We start from the raw sequence: 27177 nt of genomic DNA, 5'->3' as shown, positions 1-27177 counted from the left end.
GGGAGATTGAACGCATTACGTCGTCCATTTCGTTTCCAAACCTAAATCAGTTCACATCGTTCTTTGATCTTAAAGTAGAATTTGGCGTAAATAAATTCTTAAAATAAGTTTTCTGTTAGTTGGATAATGAGGTTTCCACGAATCCTTTCATCAGTTAGGTGTTCTGATCGCTTGGTTTTTGTAGGAAATCCTACACAAAAATGGAACCACTGCAGTGAATCAATCCATTTAAAATACAGTTGGTAAGCTTCAACATTGTCAAACATTCCTTGTAAAACTTTCATGATGATACAAAAAACCCTAATTTAGTATGAAAATCCTTGATTTAACTCTCATGCACCATTCTGATAACACTCTTCCAATGGATCGCACATGCTCTAATTGAGGTTAGGTTCTAACTATGCTTTCGTTTATTGCAGAGTCGGATCTCGCAAAATGGAGGCACTCAACTATATTCCCGGTGTTGAGGTAAGCAATATGAAAATTGACCAAAATCTATCTTTTTGAAGCTATTTTAAAATGATGATAAAACCTTTTACATTTATGAATTCAGATGATTTTAAATTTATGCACCACTATTTATTATATTACATTATTCAAACTTACGAACTTTATCACTTGATAGAGCACCTTTATTCAAAATGCATGCACCCTTAAACGCGCAAGGCGACTTTTTTAGAAATCGTTGAAAATATTTTTAACGTAAATAACCATTACCAATAACCATAACCAATAAAATTAATTAACAATAAACGTATTTTCGGTTTGTTGTTTTAAAACAACATTGCGCATTTAAGGGTTAATTTTCGCTGCGAATAATGTAGATAGGTAAATGGTGTTTCATTTCAAGATTCATTAAGTGATAAAGCTCGTAGACTGAATTGGCGAACAAACGTTGCATGTAGAAGCAAGAAGATGATATTCGAAAAAAATGCACGGGGAAGCATATGAAGAAAATTTTAACTCTTTTTAAAAATTCTACAAGCAATTTAACAGGTAATCTCATTACCGGCATAGGCTCAAAATTCGACGCTTTTATTACATCAAACTATTGTACTGCCCATGATCGCATATTTGTAACACTCGCATTTTTGTTCATTTTGTAGAATGGCTGTGAATCGTTCAGGAAGCTCAATTTTATTGCATCTAATCCCACAACAGTAAAATAGGCTTTACTATCTTGCTTACCTTGCTGGAAATAATTGAGTTTTTGGGGAGGATTGACAAACGATTTACCAAATTAACCAAAATGCAAATGTTGAAACAGAATTTGTTTTGTGTTAAAAATTCATTTACTTTATACGTAAAACTGTCAATCATAGAAATTATTAATCATGTCAAGGAACACGAGGCCTGAAGAAAAAAACACTAAAACGGTAACCTTAACGTGACATTCTATTTCAACAAGCTGCACCCTGTTTTTTTGTTAGCACAAAAATGGGCTAAATACCTCTCTTATGCGTTGAGGGTAATTCAAGAATATTCAAAACTATTGATTCCGATTTTTCTCGCGCAAGGTGTTGTCAATTATTACTTCATTCGAAACGCATTACCTAATACAAAACGCAAAAAATACCCAAATGATTTTTGAGACCCCAACAAGGAAAATATTGTCGTTATCCTTTAATAGTTGTCCAGAGTTCCCATCACATACTATCCACTTAAAGAAACCTAATCAAACCATATTTCTTTACAGCTACACCTTCAACGGATTTCTCCTCTAATGGAAAAGGCTAACTGGGTGAGTTTGTTGTTAAATGTGATAAGATCTATAGGAATATGTATTGTGTATGATGATAGAAATCCTTATAATTTATATGAAATCAATGATTCAACAAAGATATGCACCACTATCTGATGCAAATTTACTAAGTCACAATAGTAGAATAAATCAAATTTAGAACAAATAACATACATAAATGTTAACCATTTCTTGCAGAGTTAGCTATGAGGAAAAATAGCTGTACCGACTTTAGCTTGGCATTCTCAGGCCACATGGAAAAAGCCAATCATTAAATGGGTGCCCATCCAGGTATCGAACATTACCAGAAGTACTGTAGAGACAAAAAAAGGAAATATGTTCAGGTAATTCCATTGCAATGTAATATGAAATGTAATCCAAATTATATACAATGATGATAATCATCCTTTTAACTCTATGAATCCCATGATTCAACAATTTTATGCACCACTATCTGACCATGCTAAAACAGTTCTGTATATATTCATTGTATTGACTTCATTTGAACAGTACCTAACGAAAAATGTCTCTCTTTGTTTCAGGTAACCATCTGGTAACTAAAAAAGAAAACCCCGCCCGAACGTGAAATGGCTCAATAAAACCAAGTTTCAATAACGAAAATAAAATGTTTACTTCCAATTCAACTTATTCAAGGAATGATCACAAAATCCAATTAATCGGAAAAGAAATACTCTTCCTCCAGTCCATCCGGCATATACTGCAAACCGGATTCGCCCTTTTGCAGCAGATTATACCCCGCTCCGTAGTTGAGGTTCTTCATTAGCTTGGTGGAAGCGTTCCTCAAATGTAGCGGAACACTGGGCATGGGGCCTTTGTGGTGCTCGATAGCTCCCTTGCACCGGTTGAATGCGTCGTACACTTCGCGGCTTTTGGGCGCTCGGGCCAGATATACGGCGCACTGCGCTATGATGCAGTCCGCTTCGGGCATTCCGACGGCTTGAACCGCCGAAAGGGTAGAGGTGGCCACCGTCAGCGCATTCGGATCGGCAAGTCCAATGTCCTCGCTTGACATTCGAATCATTCGACGCACCAGATAGCGGGGATCCTCGCCGGAGACCAGCATCCGGGTGCACCAGTAGAGGGCTGCGTTGTCATCCGAGGCACGTATAGATTTGTGCAGGGCCGAGATCAATTCGTAGTGCTGGTCGCCTTTCCGGTCATACAATAGATGGGATTTCTAAGGAAGAGAGTGTCGTGTGTTTATAATCGGGTAAATGAAGCTACATAGTCGGTTTATTCACCTTGATACCATCCTTGATTTCGTCCAGCGAAATTCGTTTCAAGGCCATTTCTTCCTTTTCTTGTCGCACTGAGGCCGCATTCAAGGTCAGTTGAAGACTGCTGAGTGCAATGCGAGCGTCTCCGTCGCAAACTTCCGCTAGCCACCGAATACTTTCGGCGCTGATCATCATTCTGTAAATGGCATTTTAGTTTAGAATAGTAAATAAATAAAATAACTGAAACAATTATTTTTTGATCAGTTTGTAGTTTGTCAATAACTTATTCCAGTGGCTGCATTTTTAAATGTGTTGTATGGTGGACTTCTAGTGCGAAGATTTTTATACGACCCTCCCAAACTGTGCTCTGGAGTCATGTTGACCCCAAATTGAAATTGTTATAACTTTTTTTATTGTTTGGTCAATTTAATCGGCTGTTTCGAAAGATAATTTAATCATTTTCAGGTCGTAGCCAAAGATTGACTATAGGTGGGCGGGTATCTGGCGGGGAGGGGTTTTCGTGAAAAAGGGGACGAAAACAATGATTTTGACGTAGAACCACCGACAAACCGACGTGCCTTCCCATATACAGTTCTTCAAATTTCTTGGCAATTACTCTCCTTTCATTACCTAGCTCCATCTGTGCGATGGTTTACACAACAGCTCTCACAAATGTGCGGGCAAACTTAGTCATGCACACCTCAATTTATTTCATCAGCTTCCACATAATAATCAATATTCGATAATATAAATATCAACAGTTTTATGATAGGATTCGTTAGCCAAATGAAAAACATTCGACTTTTAAAAATGTGTGTAATGATCGCAAACAGTGTTGGGAAATGTACGTTAAAACACTCTGATTATGTGAATATTTACATTTTATCCAGTCAAATTTCATGCACCAAACAAGCCGAAACAGTTTGCAAAAAAAAATGTACGCGACATCGTGACATTTTTTTGCCGATGAAGCAAACTGTTTGTTTGCTGCTACGTTAGAGTCGTGCCGGCGTGCGGTCAGCAGTTGCATGAGATTTTTTGTTTCGGCTCGTGCGCAGCGCAAACAGTACAGAATCGAGTTTAATTACCTGTGGCGCAAAGCCTAGAAGGAGTGCTATCCGTTGGTACTGATTTATTCGTTCTTATCTCTAAAATGAGCAAGAAGTAATGCCATGATTTTTTTCTCACCAAAAACGGTTATACGTTGTGAAATTATTGTACGAAAACATTAATCGTGGGGAGAGAAAATAGAAAAAGCATGTGCTGACTGTCATCTGCTTGGCGTGGCTGCTGCTGCGGCTGCCGTGGTTTTGTTTTTATTTTTTTGCATGGTCCCGTCCCTGATCGCAAAGACTTAAATGTCGATTTAAGCATCGAAAAAGATTTGATATTAGGGGGAAAGACGGCTTTGGCAGGTTTTGTTCTATTATTGGCAGGGGGTTTTTGTCGACCAAATTTTATGAAATTTGGCCACAATATTCTCTGAAATGCCTAGTCAGTCATAAAAAACCCCCCTGCCAATAGTAGAACAAAACCTGCCAAAGCCGTCATTCCCCCTACTTGGTTATTTTTATCTTCATCGCTGTGTAGATTGTTTGAAATGTGCATATAATACTATCGACAGACATATGATTTATGTACAGTGATACACGTACCATGTTGTACGCGTACAGCAGTAGGAGGACACACATTTTTTTTTACTATTCACTGCGTTACTATAGTATTATTTGCGTTACATATAGATTTTTCTTACAAAATAATAAAAATTTATTTTCCATTTTTACATGACCTGTAAATACTTCCGGCCGGTAAAAAATTCCTGCCTTTTGCTGATTATTTTAAACATTTTTATTGTTGTTCAAAACACACTTGGTGAATTTTCGATTGATGTAAAGAAAAACTACTATCTGTAAAATTGCTAAAAAGTAAATTTGTCGTTATCAAAATTATTATATATTTTTTTTTTAATTTTATTTTATTGGGATTGACAAAAAACGTAAAATCCCTATTTACGCCCAAACAAAATCTTTATTAAAACTGTTCCCCCTCCAATCGTGGAAACTCTTCGATATGCAAAATTGTCTGGCATTGTCTGTTGTCTTACAAAATATGTAAGTATTTATTATTATATTCTTTATTATCGTGATTTAAAAAAATGTAAGTGCTCAGTCTGAACAATCACTGTGATTTTTTTCATTCTTCGGATTTTGAAGGCGTTTTCCTCACTAAGGGAGCATCCATAAATTACGTAACGCTTAGAGGGGGGGGGGTTGCCCGAAGTGTGACAATCCATACAAAAATTTTAAGTGATTCATACAAAAAGTGTGACATAGGGGGGAAGGGGGTTGAAAATGTCCAATTATTGCGTTACGTAATTAATGGATCTTCCCTTTGTGGATCTTTGCTAATTTAAGGATACTCCAATACTCTCACCTTTTCTGATATTCCGTTTTCTTAAGGTGCCGTCAGACGTTGCAAGCAAATCACTCGCAACGAGCATTTTGCTCGCAGAAAGTGACAACTGTCAAAAATTTCCTGTCTGACTACACTGAAAGCACAGACAAACAGACATAACACTCGTCAAATTTCCATCGTTTACTGATTTACTGGTCATTTCAAATAATCATTAGTTGGCCAATCGATCACTCGTGGCGCGCGCATCGTTTTTGCTCGAGTTTGACGTGTGCTCACTACCGCCATCTGGTTCGTGATTTGCCCAACTAACTGAAATCAACAGTTAGTGTTTGAACGACGATGAATTTAATAAGTAAATGTTCAATGTGTTATGTCTGTTTGTCTGTGCTGAAAGTGATTGCATGCAAACAAATGACAACTCGTAAGCAAACGCTCGCTTGCAATGTGTGACTGCTAAGCGTTAAAAATTCTCAACTCGCAGAAACGGAATTGCGCTTGCTAGTGCAGCTCTAGCAACTTCTCCGCTCGCAAAAGTGAAAACGTTTTCAGGTGGCAGTGTTGCACTGCAAAAATAGGAATGAAATTAGATTTTGTGGCCGAAAAACAAGTTTTTCATTTTTGTTTATATTTTGCATGAGAGTAAATCTGTCATTTGCTTAACCCTTAAAGGCGCAGGGCGATTTTTTTAGATATCGTCGGAAATATTTTTAACGTTAATAACCATTGAAATTATTAACATTGAACGTATTTTCGGTTTGTTGTTTTAAAACAACATTGCGCATTTAAGGGTTAAAGTAAAAAATTGCTACGTGTGACTGCAATTGCGAGTGCTCTCAGAAATCATTCGCTCGCACGAGTGATTTGCTTGCAACGTCTGACGGAGCCTTTAGATTCTAGAGCTTCGATTGGATCATTATCACAATCTTAACTTTACAGAATATCTTCAGACACGTTTAACTCTGAGAATCATACAAATTCTTGATATTCCCACATTCTTTAAACCCTCCTGGGTAATCAAATACTTAAAATTCCTTAGATTCCTGCGTTATTCAGAGTTTGACAAATTATTTCAATTTTCGTTGATTTTTCAGTACATATACGGAAATGGCCTAGATTCTCAAAATTATTTAAACCTCCATTCTCCAAGTTCAGTAGACCCTCTAGAGTGTCCAAGATTTCTTTTTTCTCCTGGTTTTTCGGATGTGGACCATTTTTTTAAATCCAATTTCTTACGAATTCCATAGCTCATCCAGAATTTACAGATTTATCATGTGGTAATGCGGGACATTCTCCGGGCAATTCGGATCAAGCAGGCTGATTCAGTGAATCCAGGACTGTAATGTTAAAATTAGTAAAAGGATTGATGGAGATATCCATGCTGTTAGATCAGCGTTCCAGACTTGTCTGAAACTCAGAATTCAAAAAAGCTGATAATAGCAAAAGAAAATTATTTAAGGTCATCAAATATAACCAGGACAAACAGTTACAATATTTTTATAAATATATGCCTACTGAACAAATCATTTAGTAAATTCAGTGATATGACGTGGCATATAAATTTGTAAAATAAGTAGTTTGAACTAAAATAGAATATACAAATATATCGCCGACCAACACGTTCATTGGTCGTTTTCATATTCCAACAAGAAAAAACTCATTTTTCTTATTATGTTTTAACGTCAGTGATGGGTAGTGACCGCAACCAGATGGCGCCATTGTATGCGTTACTAGCATTGCTTGCATTCAAATTTGCTTTGCGCTGTACCTGTAACGTTGTATACAACGGGCGCAGAGCAGGGTACGTATCAGCCAGGGGACTGAAGAGAAGGCTAATACGCCTACCCACCATTCATTCAATATGGCGTACAATGTTTTTGTTTTAATTTCGTTTAATTCATGATAACAAAACTTCGGAACTATCGACGGGCTATTTTTTCAGTTTTTTTTTTCGACATGAGGAAGTAATACAAACGCAAAAGGCTCGATGTTAACTAATTGCAAGTTTTCGCCAGGAAAAGTATATTCCCGATAATTGTCACTTACTGCGTATGAACCAATCACCCATATGAGAGCTGAATTCGGGCATACTACCCAGCAACTGGGTACCAACAACAGAAGTACCAAAACGTGGGTAGAGTGCTATTGTACCGCGTATGACAGGCGTTTCAACCTCTTGGTATCAGCGTAGAATCATCATTGCTTGGGTAATACCAACGTGATTCTGGGTGACAGATGTATGATTTTATGCTGTACAGTGATTTTTGCAACATATATCTGTCACAAGTATAATGTTTACGTCGACCAGCTGGTGGATGGCGCGCATTTTGCTTTTTCTTTTTCTTGACTTTTTCTATCAAATGAACGATAATGTCAGTAATGACAGAACGAGTTACTACACTCGAAGTAAAACGATTGTAATTTTTTTTGCCAATTTTGGAATCAGAGAGGCCCGTCTGTTTGTCGGTGGTAGAACTACGTCTGTTTTTTCTATATTGGGGTACACTTTACGATTGCAAAAAATTAAAAAAAACGTCACGAAAATATGATAGACTTTGAACGTTTATATCTCAGCCGTTTCTCTATGGATTTTCAATTTTCTTGGACCATTCGATCAAGGAAGAGTCAACGCTTCATACCCGATGTACACTGAAGTCGTTTGGTACGCGGCTGTTTTTACAGGAATCGTTTTTTATGCGATTTTTTATTCACGCGAGTTTCTGGCTTCCCGCATTCCTTCAGACATACTTTGGGATTTACGCGGTTTTTTACGTTGTTTTAATTCACGCGGCCACGTAAAAACCGACTCTAGTGTGTTACAATAAATATCTATGTTTGATAATATTTACTATTAAAAACTTGCTAACAGTTTAGCACTTGGTTTCGGTGAATCAGTCAATCTCGTAAGTGCATCGCAAGCTTCTTCTTCCATAGCACTACATTCCAACTAGAACTTGGCCTGCTTTTCAACTTAGTAATTTATCAGCATTTCTTTAGTTATTCATTGAAAGTTTTTTTTATGTCCGCCATTGCAGGGCTTTTAACTGGTGCAGTTCGTTTATGCTAACTTAAACGTGCGTTTTCCTTGGAAAGCTTGGGGGCATTTGACGATAGCTTCTTGCTTACGTCTGTTGATGCAGTAGAGGGGCTCGGAATCTTCTTCGCTGCTGCAGTGAATGCGTTCTGGTAAACTTTCTTTGGCTCGTGTTTGCTGATTCGTAGGTGTCTGCCGGACTAAACGCTAAGTCCGACGCAAATCACGTGAAGGATTAATTATTTTTATCAATAGACAGCCCAGTTTTCGCAATAGGTTTTTCTGTAATGCGCCACCAGGGGCTTAGACTGACTTAGCGCTGGATGGTAAGTCTCTGTAGCAGTTTGCGTCGGTGATGGTTGCAGCTGTACACTATCAGCCAGGCTTGTGCTTTTCAAATTGTGTAATCGATTATCATTTAAAATAATATAAACCTAATTAATACCAATTTAATGTCAACAATGAAGTTCAATCGGATGTTTGGCATTGTTACCAATGTTTCGAATCGAGATACGATTATCGAACGATTCTTACTCTCTAGCGAGTTTTTATCAACTGGTAATTTGGATATGTGAACGCTTGAGAGTGTTGTTCATCCTCGATTATTTGAAAATTTTATTTTTATCTTCATTTTCAAATGTTGGTCAAAAATTATATACATCACATCGAAAACAGATTCAGGCTGGTTCAACATCACCTTTGCGTACAACCCGATTTGGCTGAACCTTTGAGTTTTTTTATGCTTATTTTGACCCCAGAGCGCTTTAAGGTGATTATAGAATGAAGCCCGTGGTGAATTTCAAATTCACCACACGATTATCTACATACATTTCGAAAAGCCCAAATCTGGCGGAATAGTTTTCGTACAGTGCCGAAACACAAATTATGATTGATCAGCATAACTAAGCAAACGATCTACCATTATTTCAACCCCATACGCGTTATTGTTCTTTCATCTCGTGCGCTTGAAAAAAATATTGGAAAAGCACGTGTTTTACAAAATGGCCGATTTCTGGCTTCATTCTATAATCACCTTAACTCTATTATTAGTGGAGTTAAACTAAGTGACCAGATATATTTTGCGTCAGCGGACATAACATCTGAAATCCTTGTTTATATTCAGAAACTTATGCGTACCTATTGGTTAGGGTAACCGTACCCTTAGTGGAGGTAGCACCAATAGTGGAGGTAGTGGGGTTTTATTAAGATTCATCATAATAATGCACTTTACGATGATTTCAGATGATGCGTCGTGCTTTAAATATCCTATTAAATGCAACTTATCCTAAGATTTCACTTGAAAAACTATTGAAAACAATGATTTTTCTTAATAAAATTGACTCCCTTGCACCTATAGTGGTGCAACTGTACCAATAGTGGCGAGTCTCATAAGAAATCAATGGATAGCACCACTATGGGAACCAAAATTATTTTTTACCGCCACTAAAGGAACAGTGTACCCATTAGTGGTGCAAGCAATATTTTGGTGTTGTTGATGTTTCATGACATCAATCTCATTTTTATTAGCAAATTTATTAATTTATCTACTGGCTAAGATATTAAACCTGTAAATTTCCAATAATTATCAATTTTTTAAAAATATTTTCTTTTGTGGATCTATTAATACCTCCACTATTGGTACCGTTACCCTACACGATTCACTTTTCAAACTTTCAAAAGGAACGTATTTTTCGTTTTATGCTTTTTGCCTTTCTCGTATACTAAGTATACGGAAAGGCTATAGAACTGCTCCAAAACCGAACTTTTTATAGAAGGCTCGGAGACCCATAGTGTTATATACCAATCGACTCAGCTCGACGAATTGAGGTGATGTCTGTATGTGTGTGTGTATGTGTACAAAAATGTGAGACACGTTTTTGGGCATTTATCATTATCCGATTTGCTCGCAACAAGTTGCATTCGACGCGGAATGCAGTCCCATTGGTTCCTATTTAAAATTAGATCGATTGAACTTTGCGTTTCGGAGTTATGGCTAAGGGTATGCGATAACATACTTTTTCCTAACGAAACGAAACGAAACGAAATTTGAAATGTCTATGTTGATTCGGATCGAAACGAAACGAAATATGGATTTACTTTCGAGTCTTCGAAACGATACGAAATCAAGGTTCATTTATTTCGAAATTTTTCGAAACGAAACGAAATTTTAATTTTTTTTCCGCGGAATTTTCAATAAATTGGTTTTACATTATGTACGTAATTCTGATTTCACTTTTTCGAAGTCAAATAACTGTTTTGCGACCAATAGAGTTATAATAGCAGAAGAGGCAATCTGTGATAAATCAACGATAAAGCAATACCCCAGCATTTTTGGAATTTTTCATATACGGATTCAAATTTCGCTTAAAACCTTAGTTGACTTAAGAATTATGTAATTATGCTGAAGCATACTACATATTGCCTTGTCAGCCTGGTTTTATAGTATTGAGCTAAGTAAAAATTTGAAAATGAATGCTTAGATTTTTTTTTATTTAGTGGGACACTCAATTATGTATCCACATCTGCCAGGCGTATACGCAGATAGAGAATTGGTATTACTAGACCAATATTTGAAAAGGGTGCAACAGCCAAAACATATTCCTTCTTATTCGTCCACATATATATAACATACTTTTGCTCATTAGAAGAATCTTGTGCACCTTTCTAAAATGCATAAAGATATGTATTTCAGATTGAATTTCACAGATCCATAGCCTTATATACAATCAGCTGGACGAATTAAGCTATTGTCTGTGTGTCCTTGCCATATGAGAACAGCTGTTATGGTCAGTATGAGCAATTTTAATGATCTTTCAACCCGTTCTGGATGCCCATAAATCTGCAAAGTTCCTTACGTTTTGTGCAAATAGTCAAAGAAGAGCTTAGCTGGGTTAACTGTACACATCCTAGTTGCTAATCATAATTGGCCGAGAAACATCAAATAAGCACAGCTCATTAATTACATAATATTCTTGGGAAATGTAATTAAATTATTAATTTATTAATTATCAATTAAAAAAGTTATTCTTATTGTATACTTGCTTCAGAGTTTCCAATTCATGACCAATACCTAACGAAGCTCCTTACTGTTAATTTACGATTAGGATCGGAAAATTAGTTTAACACTCTTTGTTATAAGAGACCGAGGAATGCTCTGCATCTCCGTGAGGGCTTCGGGAGAGGAATCGTTGGTTAGTTGAGAAGGTAATTCATGTGAAGCCCTTTGGTAAACGACTAAATATTTATTGTAAACGAAGTTATTTTGAAAACAAGATGACGAAAACTGTGTTTTAAATCAATCTAACGCAAGATCAATGTGCTTCGTTTAATAAGCTTTTTAGAGTCAGTTTTTAACATGCCGCCGACATGTTTGCATCGGCGCGCCGCCGGTTTTAAATTTTCCACGCCACTGATCTATAATTTTTCACGCTGAATTAAAATTTGAAGAATTCCGCAAAACTTTCTGTGCAAATTCAGAAGATTCAGTGGAAGTTCCGTATAATTTACTGATAGATCTCAGATAATTTTTCGTGAAGATGTCAATGATTTTCATGAAAATTCCATACAATTTCTTGTTAAAATTTCGGAAAGCTCTGCGTAAAAAAAACTAGGCTGATAATTTTGTGTAAAAATTGCGAAGAATCTCCCGCTGAAATAAAAAACATATCATTGAAATTGAACTTGAAGAGTCGTTCGGCAGACAGCCATTTGGCCGAAGACCACAAGCAGTAGTAGTAGAAATAGCAGTTAGGCCGAAAGGAGCCATTTGACCGAAATGGATATTCGGTCGAAAGTGTCGTTCGGCTGAATTGGTCATTTTGGATATTTTCAAGATTAACGGGAGAAATTTTTGTAACCTCAAACATTTTATGAACATCCAATTCTTCAAGTTTTTCCAAAATATTTATTTGGAAATTATTTTCGGACTTGAGACATGAATTACAATTTTCGAGATCTCTTTGGAATTACCTTTGGATTTACCAAGGAAAATTGTTTGGAATTTACATGAGAATCTCTTCAGAGTTTTCACGGGAAGCTGTTCCAAATTTCTACAGGATATTCAGAATATCCATAGAAAGTTCCAATTGAGTTTCTGTTGAGCGATTTTTGTGATTTTTTGCATGGTTTAGTTCATCACTAGATGGCTAGTTTGGCCTAGTCAACTTTAAAACAACGAATAAGTTGTTAATTTTAAAGGATTTTTTTGATTTCTGCAGAAAATTCTTTCTATTTTCGATAAGAAATTATTGAGCGGTAAACTGGTAATTTGGCCGAAAAGCCGTTTACCCTAACAGGTCGTCTGGCCGAAACGATCGTTGGCCGAAAATGCCGTTTAGCCGAAAAGGATTTTTGACAGAATGGGCCATTTGACTGAACGGGTAATATTGTCAAAAATAACCGCTCGTTTATCCAAATGGACTTTTTGTCAATTGACCATTGAACAAAATTCCGTAGCCTCTTTACTTTCAAGTCGATACTGGCCTTAAGACCAAAAAACATCCAGCTAAGTACCATTTAGCAAAACTGAAAGTTTAACGGAAACTGTTATCAGGTTAATACTGGTTGGCCAAAATTGACGTACAGCGAAAAGGAACATTTGGCCGGACTTGTAAAAAGATGTTGGCCCTAACAGGTCATTTGGCTAAAAATGTCGTTTGGCCGAAAAAGTCATTCAACCGAATAGATCATCTGATCAAAAACGACTTTCGGTAAGAATTCCCAGAATTGTTTTTCTGTTATGCGATGCCTAAGTGCACAAACTAATCATATACTAGTCGCGAAAACGTTTTTTTTTTTCGTACAAAAGTAAAGGCGATATATGTATATTTCTTATCCGACCATGCACGGTAATGCCACGATTTTTAAGCGAGTTTGTTTGTTATACATTGCGATATAGTTTGTGATAACAAGGTCTGCTTGACAGAAAATCCGATTTAATTTGAGTGTGTTTGCTAGAATATGGGATGTCAACAAATGAAACTGAAATAAACTCGTAAAATAACCTACTGTGCCGGATATAAACTTATTATCTGTGCACCACAATGCGATTTTGATGAAATTTGGATCGGTAAACGATTTGAATCCTGCATTCTTATGCGATGCTCGGTTGTCTGGGTTGTCATTTGGCAGAACGAGCCATTTGGCCCAACAATGTCCTTTATGCAACCTTCTTTGAAATGTGCCGTGAATTTATCATTTTGCCAAAATGGCGTTTAGCTGAATAGGTCAGAAAGGACATTTCCGGGCCAAATGACCAATGACCATTCCTATCAAACGGCATTTTCGGTCAAATGATCTATTCGGTTAAATGATTTTTTTCCAGCCCATGTCTGTCTGTCCGTGTGTATGTATAAAGCTATAAAAACATTGAACAACTTTTCGTATAGTAATCCTTAACCGATTTTCTCGCAACAAGTTTCATTCCACAGGGTACAAAGCCTTGTTGATTTTGAATTTTATAACGATCAGCCATTGCGTTTAAAAGTTATGAAGAAAATGGTACATCGGACCATATAAACCCCATATAAGGTTGGTGTCTTAACTAAATGCGAGAAAGGCACCACCAACGCTAGGTGGATTAATCTGGGTTTTTCAGCTGTATGTCGCTTTCGGTCAAACCATTTTCGACCTGATAACAGTTTGCATCAATTCGGCTTAATGGGATTTGGTTAGATGACTTTTGGCTTAAAGGTCGGTATCGACTTAAAAAGTAGAGATGGAATTCCGGGATGAAATCTAAAGCGGAATTCACGACAGTTACGAAATTTCGGTTATTAGGCCAAACGGATATATATTTTTAACTAAATTACCCGTTCAGTTATTGACATTTGGCAGTATGACCTATTGGCCCAAACGATATTTTCGGCCGAATAGCCTTGGACAATACACAAGTCGTTCGATAAATGCAATATGTTTTCGTTTCAGTTAGCACAGGCCGTTCGATAACTGTGACGCATTCTAGACGTCAAATGATTGTCAGACGACATCAGATGCAACAGAAGTGCACCTGATTGTGCAGTGCAATGCAGCTATAATCGATTTTGAAGTTCAGCTGTCCGATAACTGCAAAACTGATGTAACTATCGAATTGCAGCAGCATTGTAGTTAAATGACTTCCAGTTATCGAACGTCTATTGTACAAAAAATGTCCTGTAAAAGTCCAAAAAAATTGCGAACTATTTTCTGTTGAACTCCAAAGATTTTTTTATTGAATTCTACATTTTGAGCAATCCTTCGCACAAAATTCTTAAGTAGTTTCCCTTTAACGTTCCAGAGAACTTCTCGTGAATATCCCAGAGAATTTTCCTTGAAAACTTCTTAGAGTCTTAGAGTCTCTCTCTCTGTTTTATTATTGGCCATGTCAAACTAGTTGTCTTCATTATTCTAGACTGAGAAAGCCAACGTTAAAACACCCATTCTACCAGTCTCTCTTACAATTATAAAGAATTGTTTGGGTAGATTTCAAATAATACTCAACAGAAAATTTCCGTGAATTTCCGAAGTTTCTTTTTTTTTTTCTTCTAAAAGTTAAGAACAATTTTTCGTGGAAATTCTGAAGTTTCTAATGTAAATTGCGACGAATTGTATGTTGAAATTCAAAACAATTTTTTTGTGAATTCAAAAGAGCTTCTCTTGGATTTCTTCTTAGATTTCTCGAAACCTCAAAGTAGTTCCCGTGGAAAATTCGAAAATAATTTCCAGATTTAGAAAAAACTTATAGTATTTTATAGGGAACTTCATTAATTTTTTCATGCGAAAGATTCTTTCTTTGAAAATAAAAATCTTGAAAGCATTCCGAAAAAATCAAAAAAAAAATTTTTTCTTGAAAAACGTAATAAAAAAATCGCTACGCCCATTCACGCCGCCGCCACCGGCTTAAAAGGCTTTCGGCGTGATGCCGAAAACGTCGCCGCCGCCGACCAAAATTCTGACAAACGCTGCCGCTGACGAATATCGAACCGGCGCACACTTCTATTACAATACTAAATAATTTTGTGCTCTTCGATGCAGACATTAGTTTAATCACTTCGCGTTCTCCAACATGTTCTCCATGATCAGCATCAACACGATCGATTGCACACTGGATAAACAAATTTCTGCTACGCGAGTTAGGTTAGGTTAATCGGGAAGCGGCTACTACACCACAGCACCAGCAATACACATAGCATATTGCAAGATACATACAAATATAAATCATCGAATTGGGCATATATTCATTACCTCTATAAGCATCAAAGTTTATCCTGCTAGGGTACCGATTCCTACACTCAAAATAATCCACACTTCAATGCCACCTGGAAAATCACGTAGATCAGACAGAATGAACTTTCTCCTGACTTCATCTGTCGAAGGTAACAATCATTAGACCTTAGATAGAAAACAAATTGAAGACCAGTAATTGTTATTGTGGGGCCCTATGTATGTCACGTGGAAATCACGTAGATGTTCTCAGTATTCATTCACTATTTTAGTTCACTAGGTGCTGTTGTTCGCTGCCATTTCTGATTGACTTCTAATAAAGAAGTCGAAAATTAACTTAGAAAAACAAGTGGTTTTCGTACAGCAAACCAACCATATCGATTGTTAGTAGAACAAGCCATGTCTACTTAACTTCTTAAATCTGCAGAAATTGAACAAAGGTATGTACAACATAACTAATGCAGATGTACATAAATGAAATATTTTTTCTCATCTTTTTGTAGAAATCCAAAGTTACTACCGTTTGAGGCAAATAGCACACCATAACACCGATGAAATGGCAGTGACGGAGAAGCTACACATTTGTTTCGTTTTTGATGTGTATTAAATATATTTTATGCTACAAAGTTCTTGACTTATTTTAATTGAATAATAATAGCTAAAGAAAAATACCTTGAAATACAAATTAAATATCCATAATGATCACCAAAACACCATTTACTTTTTATCAGAACATAACTTTGATGCCACCGGAAGTCACGTAGCTATTATGTGATACTCCAGTAACATGATAAGAGTTCACGAGTTCATTTGTCACCTTCGATGCACGTAGCTGCTACGTGAAAAGTATGATGGAAAAAAGCCACTTATGTTTTCACGTAACATTGACGTTTGGATTATTTTGAGTGTATACTGGAAGTATTAATGGATCTAGAAAAAAATATTAGCTTTTACCGTTGGTTATTAAAATATACAGTTTCAATACATTAACTTAGAGCAAGTTTGCCGGTGGTGAGTATAAGCCGTTTGGCAGCGCAGTATCATTACTTGACACTTTTCCGGACGCTACTAAACGCGCTGCTAAAACAGTAGCGCAGTGGACAGGTGATCAAATTTGGTAGCGCGATAACAGCGCTGCTATTTGATGAATTATTAAACGTCACCTGTACGGAAAGCAGCCACCAAAATGATAACCGAAAATAGTGACCAGTGCGAAAAAGAGTGACTAAACTAAAATGACAGCGTTGCGAGGATGATCAAAACACTCACGCCCAGTAATGATGCTCTAATAGATAAACTATTGAAATCGCTTGGATACGCTGTTACTTTAATTGAGATACAAGTAGATTCACTATTGATTCGAGGATGTTAATGCAAAATTATATTGGTATAATTGCATAATTACATCCAATCCAAACTAGTAGACACATATGTGTATAATAATGGGAAGTATCAATAAGAACCGCTCAGGTTACGGGTGCCCTATGCAAATTACTAAATAGTAATTTGGGGTGACCTTTTTACGATAGGATATCCGTTCAATAATTAAAAATCCTCTTGTGTGCTAAACGTTAGACATAACTTTTCTCATGTCTTATTGTTATTAAGCGCTAAGAAAAGCACAAATACCCTATATAACAGCCTGTAAATACTCCTCAGTCGTCATATAGCAATTTCAAAAAGCATCGTGCTTTGTTTAACACGTTCAACGCTTTCCCGTTCGAATGCGCCTAAAAGAAGGAATGGCAATGTGCCGTCGCGCAGTGGTGGTTACAAATGCAAATGCTCGACTAAACCTACGATTGCGCTTAAAATTTAGCAACAGTAATTTTGTAACGCTGAATTCATTTCGAAATTTGAATAGTTATCCGACATATGCTATGCTATCCAAAGCCCAAGACTTAGGATCAGAGCAGCGTCTTAATTCTAACCTTGAAACAGTAAATTTCCCGCTTTGGTGCAGCAAGGCGCAATTCGCCAAACTAACCACTGTTAAGTGACAAAATATATGTTTCAATGCATCATATCAGTTCTTTCCGAATCTTTCCCGATACAAAATTTAGTTAAATTTAATTTTCCCATACATATATGTTACACCATCAACTTGAACCAAGTCACCAAAAATTAAATTTACCAACTACAATTAACAAATTGAGGAATTATCATTGACTAAATGTGCAAAATTAAAATAATATCAGCTTCACGAAAGAACGATTTGTTTTGGGTTTTGTCTGGGTTTCCGCCACTGTGGATCGGTCGGCTTAACCATCGTAGCATCAGCGGCAAGCCGTGCTTCTGTTTTATTTTTAAGGTGATTATACAATCAAGCCATGTGGTGAATTTTAAATTCACCACACGGTTTTCTACTCCTATTATCAAAAGTTCAAATCTAGCGTAATAATGTTCGTACAATGCTGAAATTAAAGTCGATTGTTTAGCATAAGTAAGCAAACGATCTACGGATGTTCCATCCCCATGGACGTTGTGGTTCTCTGAATTTGTGCTCTTGAAAAATCGCTAGAAAAAGCACGTGGTTTCCAAGATGGCCGATTTGTGGCTTTGTTGTATAACCACCTTAAGTATATGCATGCATAATTCTTTGTGGCGTTCAATCAGCATATGGGAGCGCAGCTGGTGTGTGGGAAGACGCGGGACGCATGCGCATTCGCTTCAGTCTCCTGCCGTCGGATGAATATTGCCGAAGGAAGCATCACCAACACACATCGCATTGCGTGCGGCAATGTTCTATTTTTAGCTCAGGTGGGTTGAATGTTGACCGAGCAAATGAGATTTGGGGAAACTGGTTCATGAGTATGTATTACGGAAAAAAGAAAATTTTGGATAGCTCCGCGGAAATAACGCGCAGAGGGAAATCCCCGGTCTCAATTCCTTGGATATAGCGTCTGCTGCACCATAAACTCGCAAGCTTCTAATTTTATTGAATAAATATGTCTTTTCTATTCAGTAAAGCATATTTTCTTTTGTGCATTGAAGCAATAGAATATAATTTCCTACTTATGTTTACTGTCTACTGAAACTCGGTGGTCAAGTTTGATTACTACCAAGATAAATCAAAAGCTATTTTGTTTCTGCTAACAATCATTAAAGAAAACTGTTGAGTACATATCGATTCTCAACTTATGTATTTTTGTTTCATTTCCTACCTCCATCATCTAAAGTTCAGACCTGAATTCTTTCAAATATTCCAAATAATCAGATGGATTCAATTATAGAAATGTCATGAATATAAATATAAACAATACACACCTAGAAAATATGAGTTTTGAAAAAAAGATGGCTTACACGAGGATCGAACATAAATCCTCTGGATGAGAGCCTATCACGTTACCACTGAGCCATCTTTGTTTCTTGAAATATCAGTGGTCGAAGAACAAGAGGCTACGTGATTTGCAATAAATAACTATTTCACTACATCAAGACGTAGGCTGCTTGTGCGTGCATACGTGCGGTAACGCACCGAGGGCTGTGCTTTGGTTTGGTGGCATATAATCTGAACCGATAAAAAGTTTAGTTAGGTATATCGGAATATAAGTCATGTTCGGGATTTGAGTCAAAACGGTACGATTGAGTTTACGTCAGGTGCTTTTGTGTCATTTCATTCAAATAAGTCACATGTGATATTCTTATTGTTTTGGTGCGCAGGGAAGCAACTTCATAATCAATTTCAACATTTTATTTTGAATCCTCTGTAAATGCATTCTTCCTGGCGTTGCAGCAAATAACCTATATTGGCACAGTATATGTAAAACATGGCTGGCCTAACAATTAGTTTGTAAATCAAAAAAATATTTTAAGATTTTGATTTTCTATGAATATTCACTTACTATTTTTGTACCTTTTTGCTTGCATACCTTCTGTGTGGTTTTTGATAGTTAATTCATTCATGCTATACATAAGTCCTAAATCTTGGACTTCGCTAGACCAAATAATTGGAACCCCGTTCATAGTGACAGCATGTCTGTTATAAGAATTCAAATAAAAAGCACTCGGATGATGTAGGAGAAAATGAGTTTTGGTAGGCTTCGGAGAAAATTTTCTATTTTTGGAAGTCAGTAGAAAAAGTATTCAAACTTTTCTATAATCCAAGTATGTTTTAGATAATTTAATAGTCTTAGTTCGATAATTGACAAACTACAATGACTCATTCCAGAGGTTAAATGTCAAAACGTGTTACAGCAGAGTTCTAGTGCGATTATTTTTCTTCAGCTCTGCCTAATAGTTTGTTGTTTTAATTCAACTAATAACAGAGTTAAAGCACTAGTTACTAATACTAAATGATAACAAAATTTCGATCAGTCTGTATAATAAGTTACTGCAACTAGCGCTATAACTCTGTTATCAGTGCAATAGAAACAACAATTAGGCAGAGTTGTAAAAACCTTCGCTCTAGATGTCCTACACATATTACTTTTGAAATTTAACCTCTGGAATAAGTTATTGACAAACTACTAAATTATCGAAACTATATTACTAAATGATCGAAAACAGCCTTGCTATAATCCATAACAAATTACACGAAGGTAAACAACGATTTTCGATTTTCCGATATATGTTATCATTACGATATAAAGTATTGCACAATATGAGCTCAAGAATGCTGATTTTGGTAACACTAGCTCTGTCACGCGTTTTCTATCAGATTTTGTGCTTGAATCGTTTACCTGTAAAGAGTGATCTGTGATACAATTTTTTATACTATGCCTGAAACTCGATTTGTGCAATTGCACAACCTCATCACATTTTCCGGGCACTTAACCTCATCCGGGACTTAACCTCATCCGATTTGCAACAAATTGCATCCGGCAGCAATTATATAACAAATGTGAATTTTCAATTCAATCTATCTTTATTTACGAGATCTTCGACCCTAGGCCGGTTCATCTGGTATAAATAAATGTGAAAAATAAGTCTTATTCACCAATTGTTATTTTAGACTTTTCATATATGTTTATCAACTATTTTGAACGAGCGAGAAAGGCATCATCACCGCTAGGTGGATTAATCAGGGTTTTTTAGTTAAGGATTGATTTTTACAGGTATTTCTAACAACAATGCATAGTAGGCCTAGTCGCTTTTACGTTTGAACTACATTTATGATGTGCTTCAAATATAAATATTGACAAGAAAAGTGATAGATGTTGTCGAGTCTATCACTTTCCAGGATTCTTTCATGAACTGTTTGTGTATGTGTAGACTAGACTAGCCTAGAACGTATTTTTTCGTTTTATGCAATAGCCAGGCAGCTCAACTCTACTTAACATTCCTCTAACTTACTCGGGATTTTTTTCAATAAAGATCAACTGCAATGAGCTAGTTCAAGTTTCTTTTCTCATAAAATGTAATTCGGTTATTTTTTTTTTTTTCAAAGACAGATGATTTTATTATATTTTTTGTATACTGCCGCGATTCGCATAAGAGTCCCATGTCGATTTTTGACGATTTTGATTTTCTGCCAGATATAAGCTTAAAATGACCTAATCGTTAAGAAAAACTGATAAAATAATAGGCTTTGTTCTAGAAATTTGAAAATCAAAATCCACTTGTGTTGTCCCATCTTGCTATTTATTCGCATAACAGTCACATCCCAGATTTTAATACACTTTTGCACATAAAATAAATATAATTATGGTCCATTTAATAGTTCCATAACAATGAATACAGATAACGAATATTATGCCAAATTTTCAGAAAGATTGCTGGTTTTATCGATTTATTAGATTTTTTTTCAATTTCTCCATGTAAAACGAGTTTGAAAAATTCAACGGCATATTTCTCAAGTTGAATAAAACAGACATGGGACGCTTATGCGAATAGGGGCAGTATAAGAATGAGACAAAACAAGCTGAGCTTCCGTCTTCGGGGGTGTCAAGTGGTCAAATAGGGTATCTGTTTCAACTACTGCTAGTAAAATAGATTAAATGTATTCAGGCTGTTTTCAATGATATCGATAAGATTGCGAAACAATGTTAATTTCTGGTTTAATCTATGTCAGTTAAGCAAATAAATGCATTTAAATGAATGTGGATACGTGTAGGTAAGTCATACCATTGAGATCTGTAGGTGGCCATTTTTAAATAAGGACTTTACAATCTGGCGACGAGGATGAACTCCGGTAAGACTGAAATTTTGAAAGTTTAAACTTAGGCTAACATAGTTAGACAAGGAAATTAAATTCTAAAAAGGTTCTATTAGCAGTACAAATACTGAGCGATTTTTTTTTGCAAATGTGATGGAAAAAAATCCAGAAAATCCATGAAATGAGAGTTGTATACTCGTTGACAATGCCCGGACTGGGAGAGTCCAATATTAATGGTAAAAAAATAGATCCAGGACCGGGAGGTTCCACTGAAATACAAGAAGTATTGCTAGTTGGCAGAGTCCACAATTAGATTTTGTCCCTGGGCTGGGAGAGTCCATGAAAAGTAGATTTTATCCGGAACTGGGAGAGTTCATACAATAAAAAAGATTAGGCATGGAAAAAAAATTGTTGCTATGGAAAATAAACAAAGGTATGTGCTTGAGAGTTATATTACTGGTTAAAACATTTGTTAGCCTATGATCAAGCATGTTTTTGCCTTTCTCGTACAACAAAGTTGTACCGAAAGACTATATGATTGCTTCAAAAAAGAACTTTTGATAGAAGGCCCGGAGACCCATAGTGTTATATACCGATCAACTCAGCTCGACCAACTGAGGTGATGTCTGTATGTGTATGTATGTATGTGTGTGTGTGTCTGTGTACAAATTTTGTAGACACACTTTTTGGAACTTAACTTTACTCGCAACAAGTTGCATTCGACGGGGAATGCGGTCCCATTGTTTTCCTATTGAAAATTGGCTCGATTGGACATTGCATTCTGGAATTATTGAAAAATCATTGTTTTTTTTTCCCAAAATCAAAACCAAAAAAAAATTTTTTTTTTTCCGAAAATGATGGCGATGCATTTCAACTAATGCAAAAACATGCAAAATGATCGAAAAAATGTGATCCTAAAGAGCTTTTTTGACCTTTCTAATGTGATTCTTTTAATATATTTTATAATGCAAGAGAAAGGCATCATCACTGCTAGGTGGATTAATCTGGGTTTTTTTAATACTGTTATTTTTTTTATTCCTATATATTTATTTGTTAGGCACTCTGTGTTATTTAACCGCTACTGTGCCGAGATCTACTGTGGTATTCTGCTCTACAGAATCCACACAGAATCTATTTTTAGATTTCCATTACCATTATTGTTGTCGTTGCCAGTCCATCTCATAGTGAGTCCATTGTGTCCGTTTGTCCATGTCGTGTATTCAATGATCGTTGCATTGTTCGATTGCCATTTATCCGGGTCACGTTGGAGGAATACCTCCGAGAAGAACAAGTTGTCGTATGGCCGTATGGCTGCGGGATCTGGCGACTGGCGAGGGTTTGGTGGAGGGGCTGGGAATCGAACCCATGAACATTCGCTTGTAAGGCGAACGTGTAGCCAACTACGCTACGGGACCCCCTATTAATACTGTTATATATATTATATATTTATAAAATATTACAGTAATGGAATATGAGATATGGCCATTACCTCCATTTCGTTGCGAGCAAATTGAACGATCCAAACTAAATCTTGAGTGGAAATCGTGGAAAAGTGCGCTAGAATAGTATATTGAAGCACACTCGATTTTTAACCAAAGGCTCAAAAGAGCTAAACTGTTGTTCCTTGGTGGACCTCAACTGCAGAGAGTGTTCGAGAATCTCACGGACACAGATAAAATTCCATTGGTGGCAGTTGAAAAGAAATGGTACGATACTGCCATTGACAAATTGAACGATTTTTTCCAGCCAGCTCGTCAACATACCCTGGAGCGACACCGTCTCCGCGAAATGAAACAATTCAAGGAGGAACGATTCGCTCAATTCGTAGTGCGCTTGAAACAACAAGCAGCAGATTGCGGTTTTGATAAGTATTCATCCAATTGCAATTCGGCTGTACGAAAATCATTTTTGTGTTAAATATCTTGACTGTGTATATGCACAGCACATTTTTCGAAATAGACAAATTGATATGAAATTTGCGATAAAAAAATCCACTTGTTTTGGTCCTAGGAGGGACTCGAACCCTCTCGAACCCCGAAGTTCTTGCGAAACCAAAGTTCCGCAAAATGGACTATCATCAGAGTGGTTCAACCAAACCGCCACAAGCATGATGTTAGAAAAAAAAATACCAGTCCCAAAATACAGGAAACTCTCTTTCCTCATTCAAAGCAATTTACTTACCGTGGAATGAAAGGTAAATTCAGGATGTCAGGGACACTATTATTGTTCATAAACATCACAGTTTTGTACTGCGGCAGTGCGCGCTCCAGAATCTTCACCACCGCGTCAACACCCAGCTTCTCCAGTACGATCACTCGGCAACGACTCAGCAGTGCGGAGTTCAAACTGAATGACGGGTTCTCCGTAGTGGCTCCAATCAGCGTGATGGTGCCACTTTCCACGTGAGGCAAAAATATGTCCTGCTGCAGTTTATTGAAGCGATGAATCTCATCCATGAACATGATCGTCTTACGTTTGAAGCTCAGCTCATTCTTTGCCACTTTGACCGCATCTTTGACATCATTTACCCCACTCATCGTTGCGGACAATTTGACGAAACGCATATTCTCCTGTCGCTTGCAATGAGTTGCAATGATATGTGCCAACGTCGTCTTACCACATCCCGGGGGTCCCCAGAAGATCATACTGGGTATTGTGTTTTTCTCAAACAACGTCCTCAAGACCGTGTTTTTTCCAATAATCTGCTCTTGTCCTATGTAGTCTCTCAGGTCGTCTGGTCTCATTTTTTCCGCCAGCGGAATATTATCATCGTTTCCTTCCACAACTTTTCTTTTGGCTTTCTGTAAAAAAAAAACAGGCATTTTTCAGCTTAAAATCCAAAACTCCTTGAACATAGGTATTTAATTATGAGCTTTTGGTGTGAGAGATCACTGCTCATGATCGCATATTTGTAACACTCGCATTTTTATTCATTTTGTAAAAATTCTATGATTCGTTCAAAAAGCTTAATTTACTTCATCTAATCCCACAACAGTAAAATAGACATTGCTATCTTACTTGTCTGTGGTAAGCTGGAAATGATTGAGTTTGTGGAGAAGATTGACAAACGATTCACAAAATAAACCAAAATGCAAATGTTACAAATATGCGATCAGGGGCAGATCACATCAGTTGTAGTATTGTGAAAAGATATTTTAGTTACCAGATAAAGGAACATCTTTTGCTGGCGAGGATAGGGGAGCTGTCAAAGATGGTATTACGATACGATTACCATACGATTTGACAGCTTGGTACCCAACATGTTCCGGACAGCAGAACAAAGGAAACCGAAGCGACAATCTTTATCTAGTAACTAAAATATCTTTTGTATTGTGTACTACAAGCTTATTTAAAATTTTCACTTTACATTGTGCATTGCTAAAAAAAAAGATATTTTAGTTACTAGATAAAGATTGTCGCTGTCGTCGCTGTCCGAAACATCTTTTACTGGCGAGGATAGGGGAGCTAAATGTCAAATAAGGAAAATCCATACGATTTGACAGGTATGTACCACACATGTTTCGGACAGCAGAACAAAGGAAACCGAAGCGACAATCTTTATCTAGTAACTAAAATATCTTTTCTAAAAAACGACAACTTTTGAAATCCTGTTCCCTTGCCTGTCTCTTATAGATGTGTAAATTTTATACGCAGTAAGCACGTGCTATCAAAGCACTCACTGCCATAATCAACAACGTGGCGGCCAAAATTTTAAAACCATCAAAGTAGTTTTTTTGGAGGCGCTTGAATTTTTTTTTTATGCGCGGTAAAACATTGTAACAAGTAACCAAAAGTTCCTTTAAGTACTTTTTTCGCTCAATCAGCTTGATTGAGCTGATTAAGCGACAGACCTTCAAAGGAACTTTTGGTTACTTGGGAATAGCACGTGCTATCAAAGCATTCCCTGCCAGAAAGGCCAGAAACCAACACGTGGCGGTCACATTTTCAAAAATATCAAAGTAGCTTTTTTCTGGAGGTTACGCTACTAATCTGGCGCTTATTTTTCTTTGCGACTAAAAATAAGCAGAGCAGATTTGTTTTATGATCGGTGGTACCTACAATATTTATGTTCCCTAAAATGTATATCCGCGAATGAATATATCAATAATCCAATAGAAAATTTTGCATGATAAAACATTCACAAACCTTATTCTGCTGTGAATTTTCTCGCTCTTCATCCGATAGATCAATCACTGTTTTCTCGATCTCTTCGGCGCTCATCGGAATCCGTCCATTGTTTCCATTCTGATTCGTCGCCGACCTCAATCGTTTCTGATTAGCAATAATCGGACTCTTGTTAAAAATGCTGAAGCTTCGTTTTGCTTCCCTTCCATTGGCAACGATTTCAGGAGTTCCGTTCGTTGATTCCGGCGGCGCTACCGGCCCCGCATCGTTAGGATCGGTTGAATTCAAAAACAAACACCGATCGACATGGCCCTCGATGTCAGCCATTGGGAACAGCTTGTCGCACACCGGACAAACCGACCGGGTGCAGGACGATGAAGCCTGAGGCTCTTCTGCCATTCTGGAACTTCAAAATATACCAAATCACCAGGAAAACAAAATAATCCAACCCTTTTGAAAAATTTCTTTGCACTTGGCTAAACTTCAATGAAAATATTGCGTCTTTGTTTTTGTTGATTCAGGTTTGTACTCGAAAAAGGCGAAAAAGTATGCGTGTGTATCAATGATTCAAGGATTCTACACACGGCCAGATATTTACCCAAAATGAGAATATCACATAAACTTTTACCCAATTTTGGGTAGAGTTTTCTTTTCCTTTCCCTCACGCAAAAAAAAAATTTGTTGCGGTCAAAACATACACTAATAAAAATCCACACATTTTTATTGACAAAAATATAAAAAAAAAAATTTACAAATAAATTTTATATTGTGTACGTTAATAACCACCCGCTGAGGAGAATCCATACCGACTTTTTGTGCTGTTCAGTATTTTAGGGATTAAATCAAGACAAAAAACGACTTATCTGCTTTTGTAAACAAAGATTCAAACGACGATTTGACGAATCTGATAGCACTCCCACGCAAACCAACACCATCAACAGTTAACGGAAACCTTCATCTACCTATTGGTGGTGCTGGTTTGCGTGGGAGAGCAATCAGATTCGTCAAATCGTCGTTTGAATCTTTGTTTACAAAAGCAGATAAGTCGTTTTGTAAATTTTGTCTTGAAATGATTTGTTCAGTTAAAATAGGAAAACGTCAGAATAAATAATAATGATAATTTTTTACCGAAACTCGGGAATTTATTACTGACAATCATTTGTGATCAACTAAAAAACTAATATTTATCGAAATTAAATTAATTACGATAAAGTCACGCGGTGATCAAAGCTTTCCTAATACTAATGACACACTGGTGGTATTCGTACCATGGTACAAGTTGTACCACTAGTGTGTCACCTTGTACCATGCTGGTACAACGTGGAAAACC

The 27177-nt window shown here is 36.8% G+C and overlaps 1 protein-coding gene and 2 long non-coding RNA genes across 3 annotated transcripts; 2 read left to right on the top strand and 1 right to left on the bottom strand.

Annotated features, from left to right (window-relative positions):
- On the top strand, positions 1-2389 carry LOC134226953 (uncharacterized). The gene is made up of 5 exons (XR_009983588.1): positions 1-242; positions 420-468; positions 1697-1741; positions 1940-2085; positions 2284-2389. It is a non-coding gene; the product is annotated as an uncharacterized LOC134226953 (long non-coding RNA).
- On the bottom strand, positions 2214-26404 carry LOC134226952 (ATPase WRNIP1-like). The gene is made up of 4 exons (XM_062708091.1): positions 25869-26404; positions 23904-24523; positions 3004-3175; positions 2214-2939 (listed from the first exon to the last, which is right to left on the bottom strand). Exons 1-4 carry the CDS (start codon positions 26244-26246, stop codon positions 2415-2417), a joined length of 1695 nt encoding a protein of 564 aa, XP_062564075.1. The 5' UTR covers positions 26247-26404; the 3' UTR covers positions 2214-2414.
- LOC134224049 (uncharacterized) lies at positions 15710-16251 on the top strand. Its single transcript, XR_009982821.1, has 2 exons — positions 15710-16065; positions 16129-16251. It is a non-coding gene; the product is annotated as an uncharacterized LOC134224049 (long non-coding RNA).
- Positions 26405-27177: the final 773 nt, after the last annotated feature.

Source organism: Armigeres subalbatus, chromosome 3, assembly GCF_024139115.2.
Source record: "Armigeres subalbatus isolate Guangzhou_Male chromosome 3, GZ_Asu_2, whole genome shotgun sequence".
Taxonomy (NCBI): domain Eukaryota; kingdom Metazoa; phylum Arthropoda; class Insecta; order Diptera; family Culicidae; genus Armigeres; species Armigeres subalbatus.
Note: the sequence above shows the minus strand (reverse complement) of the source record. Positions and strands in the feature narration are given on the sequence as shown.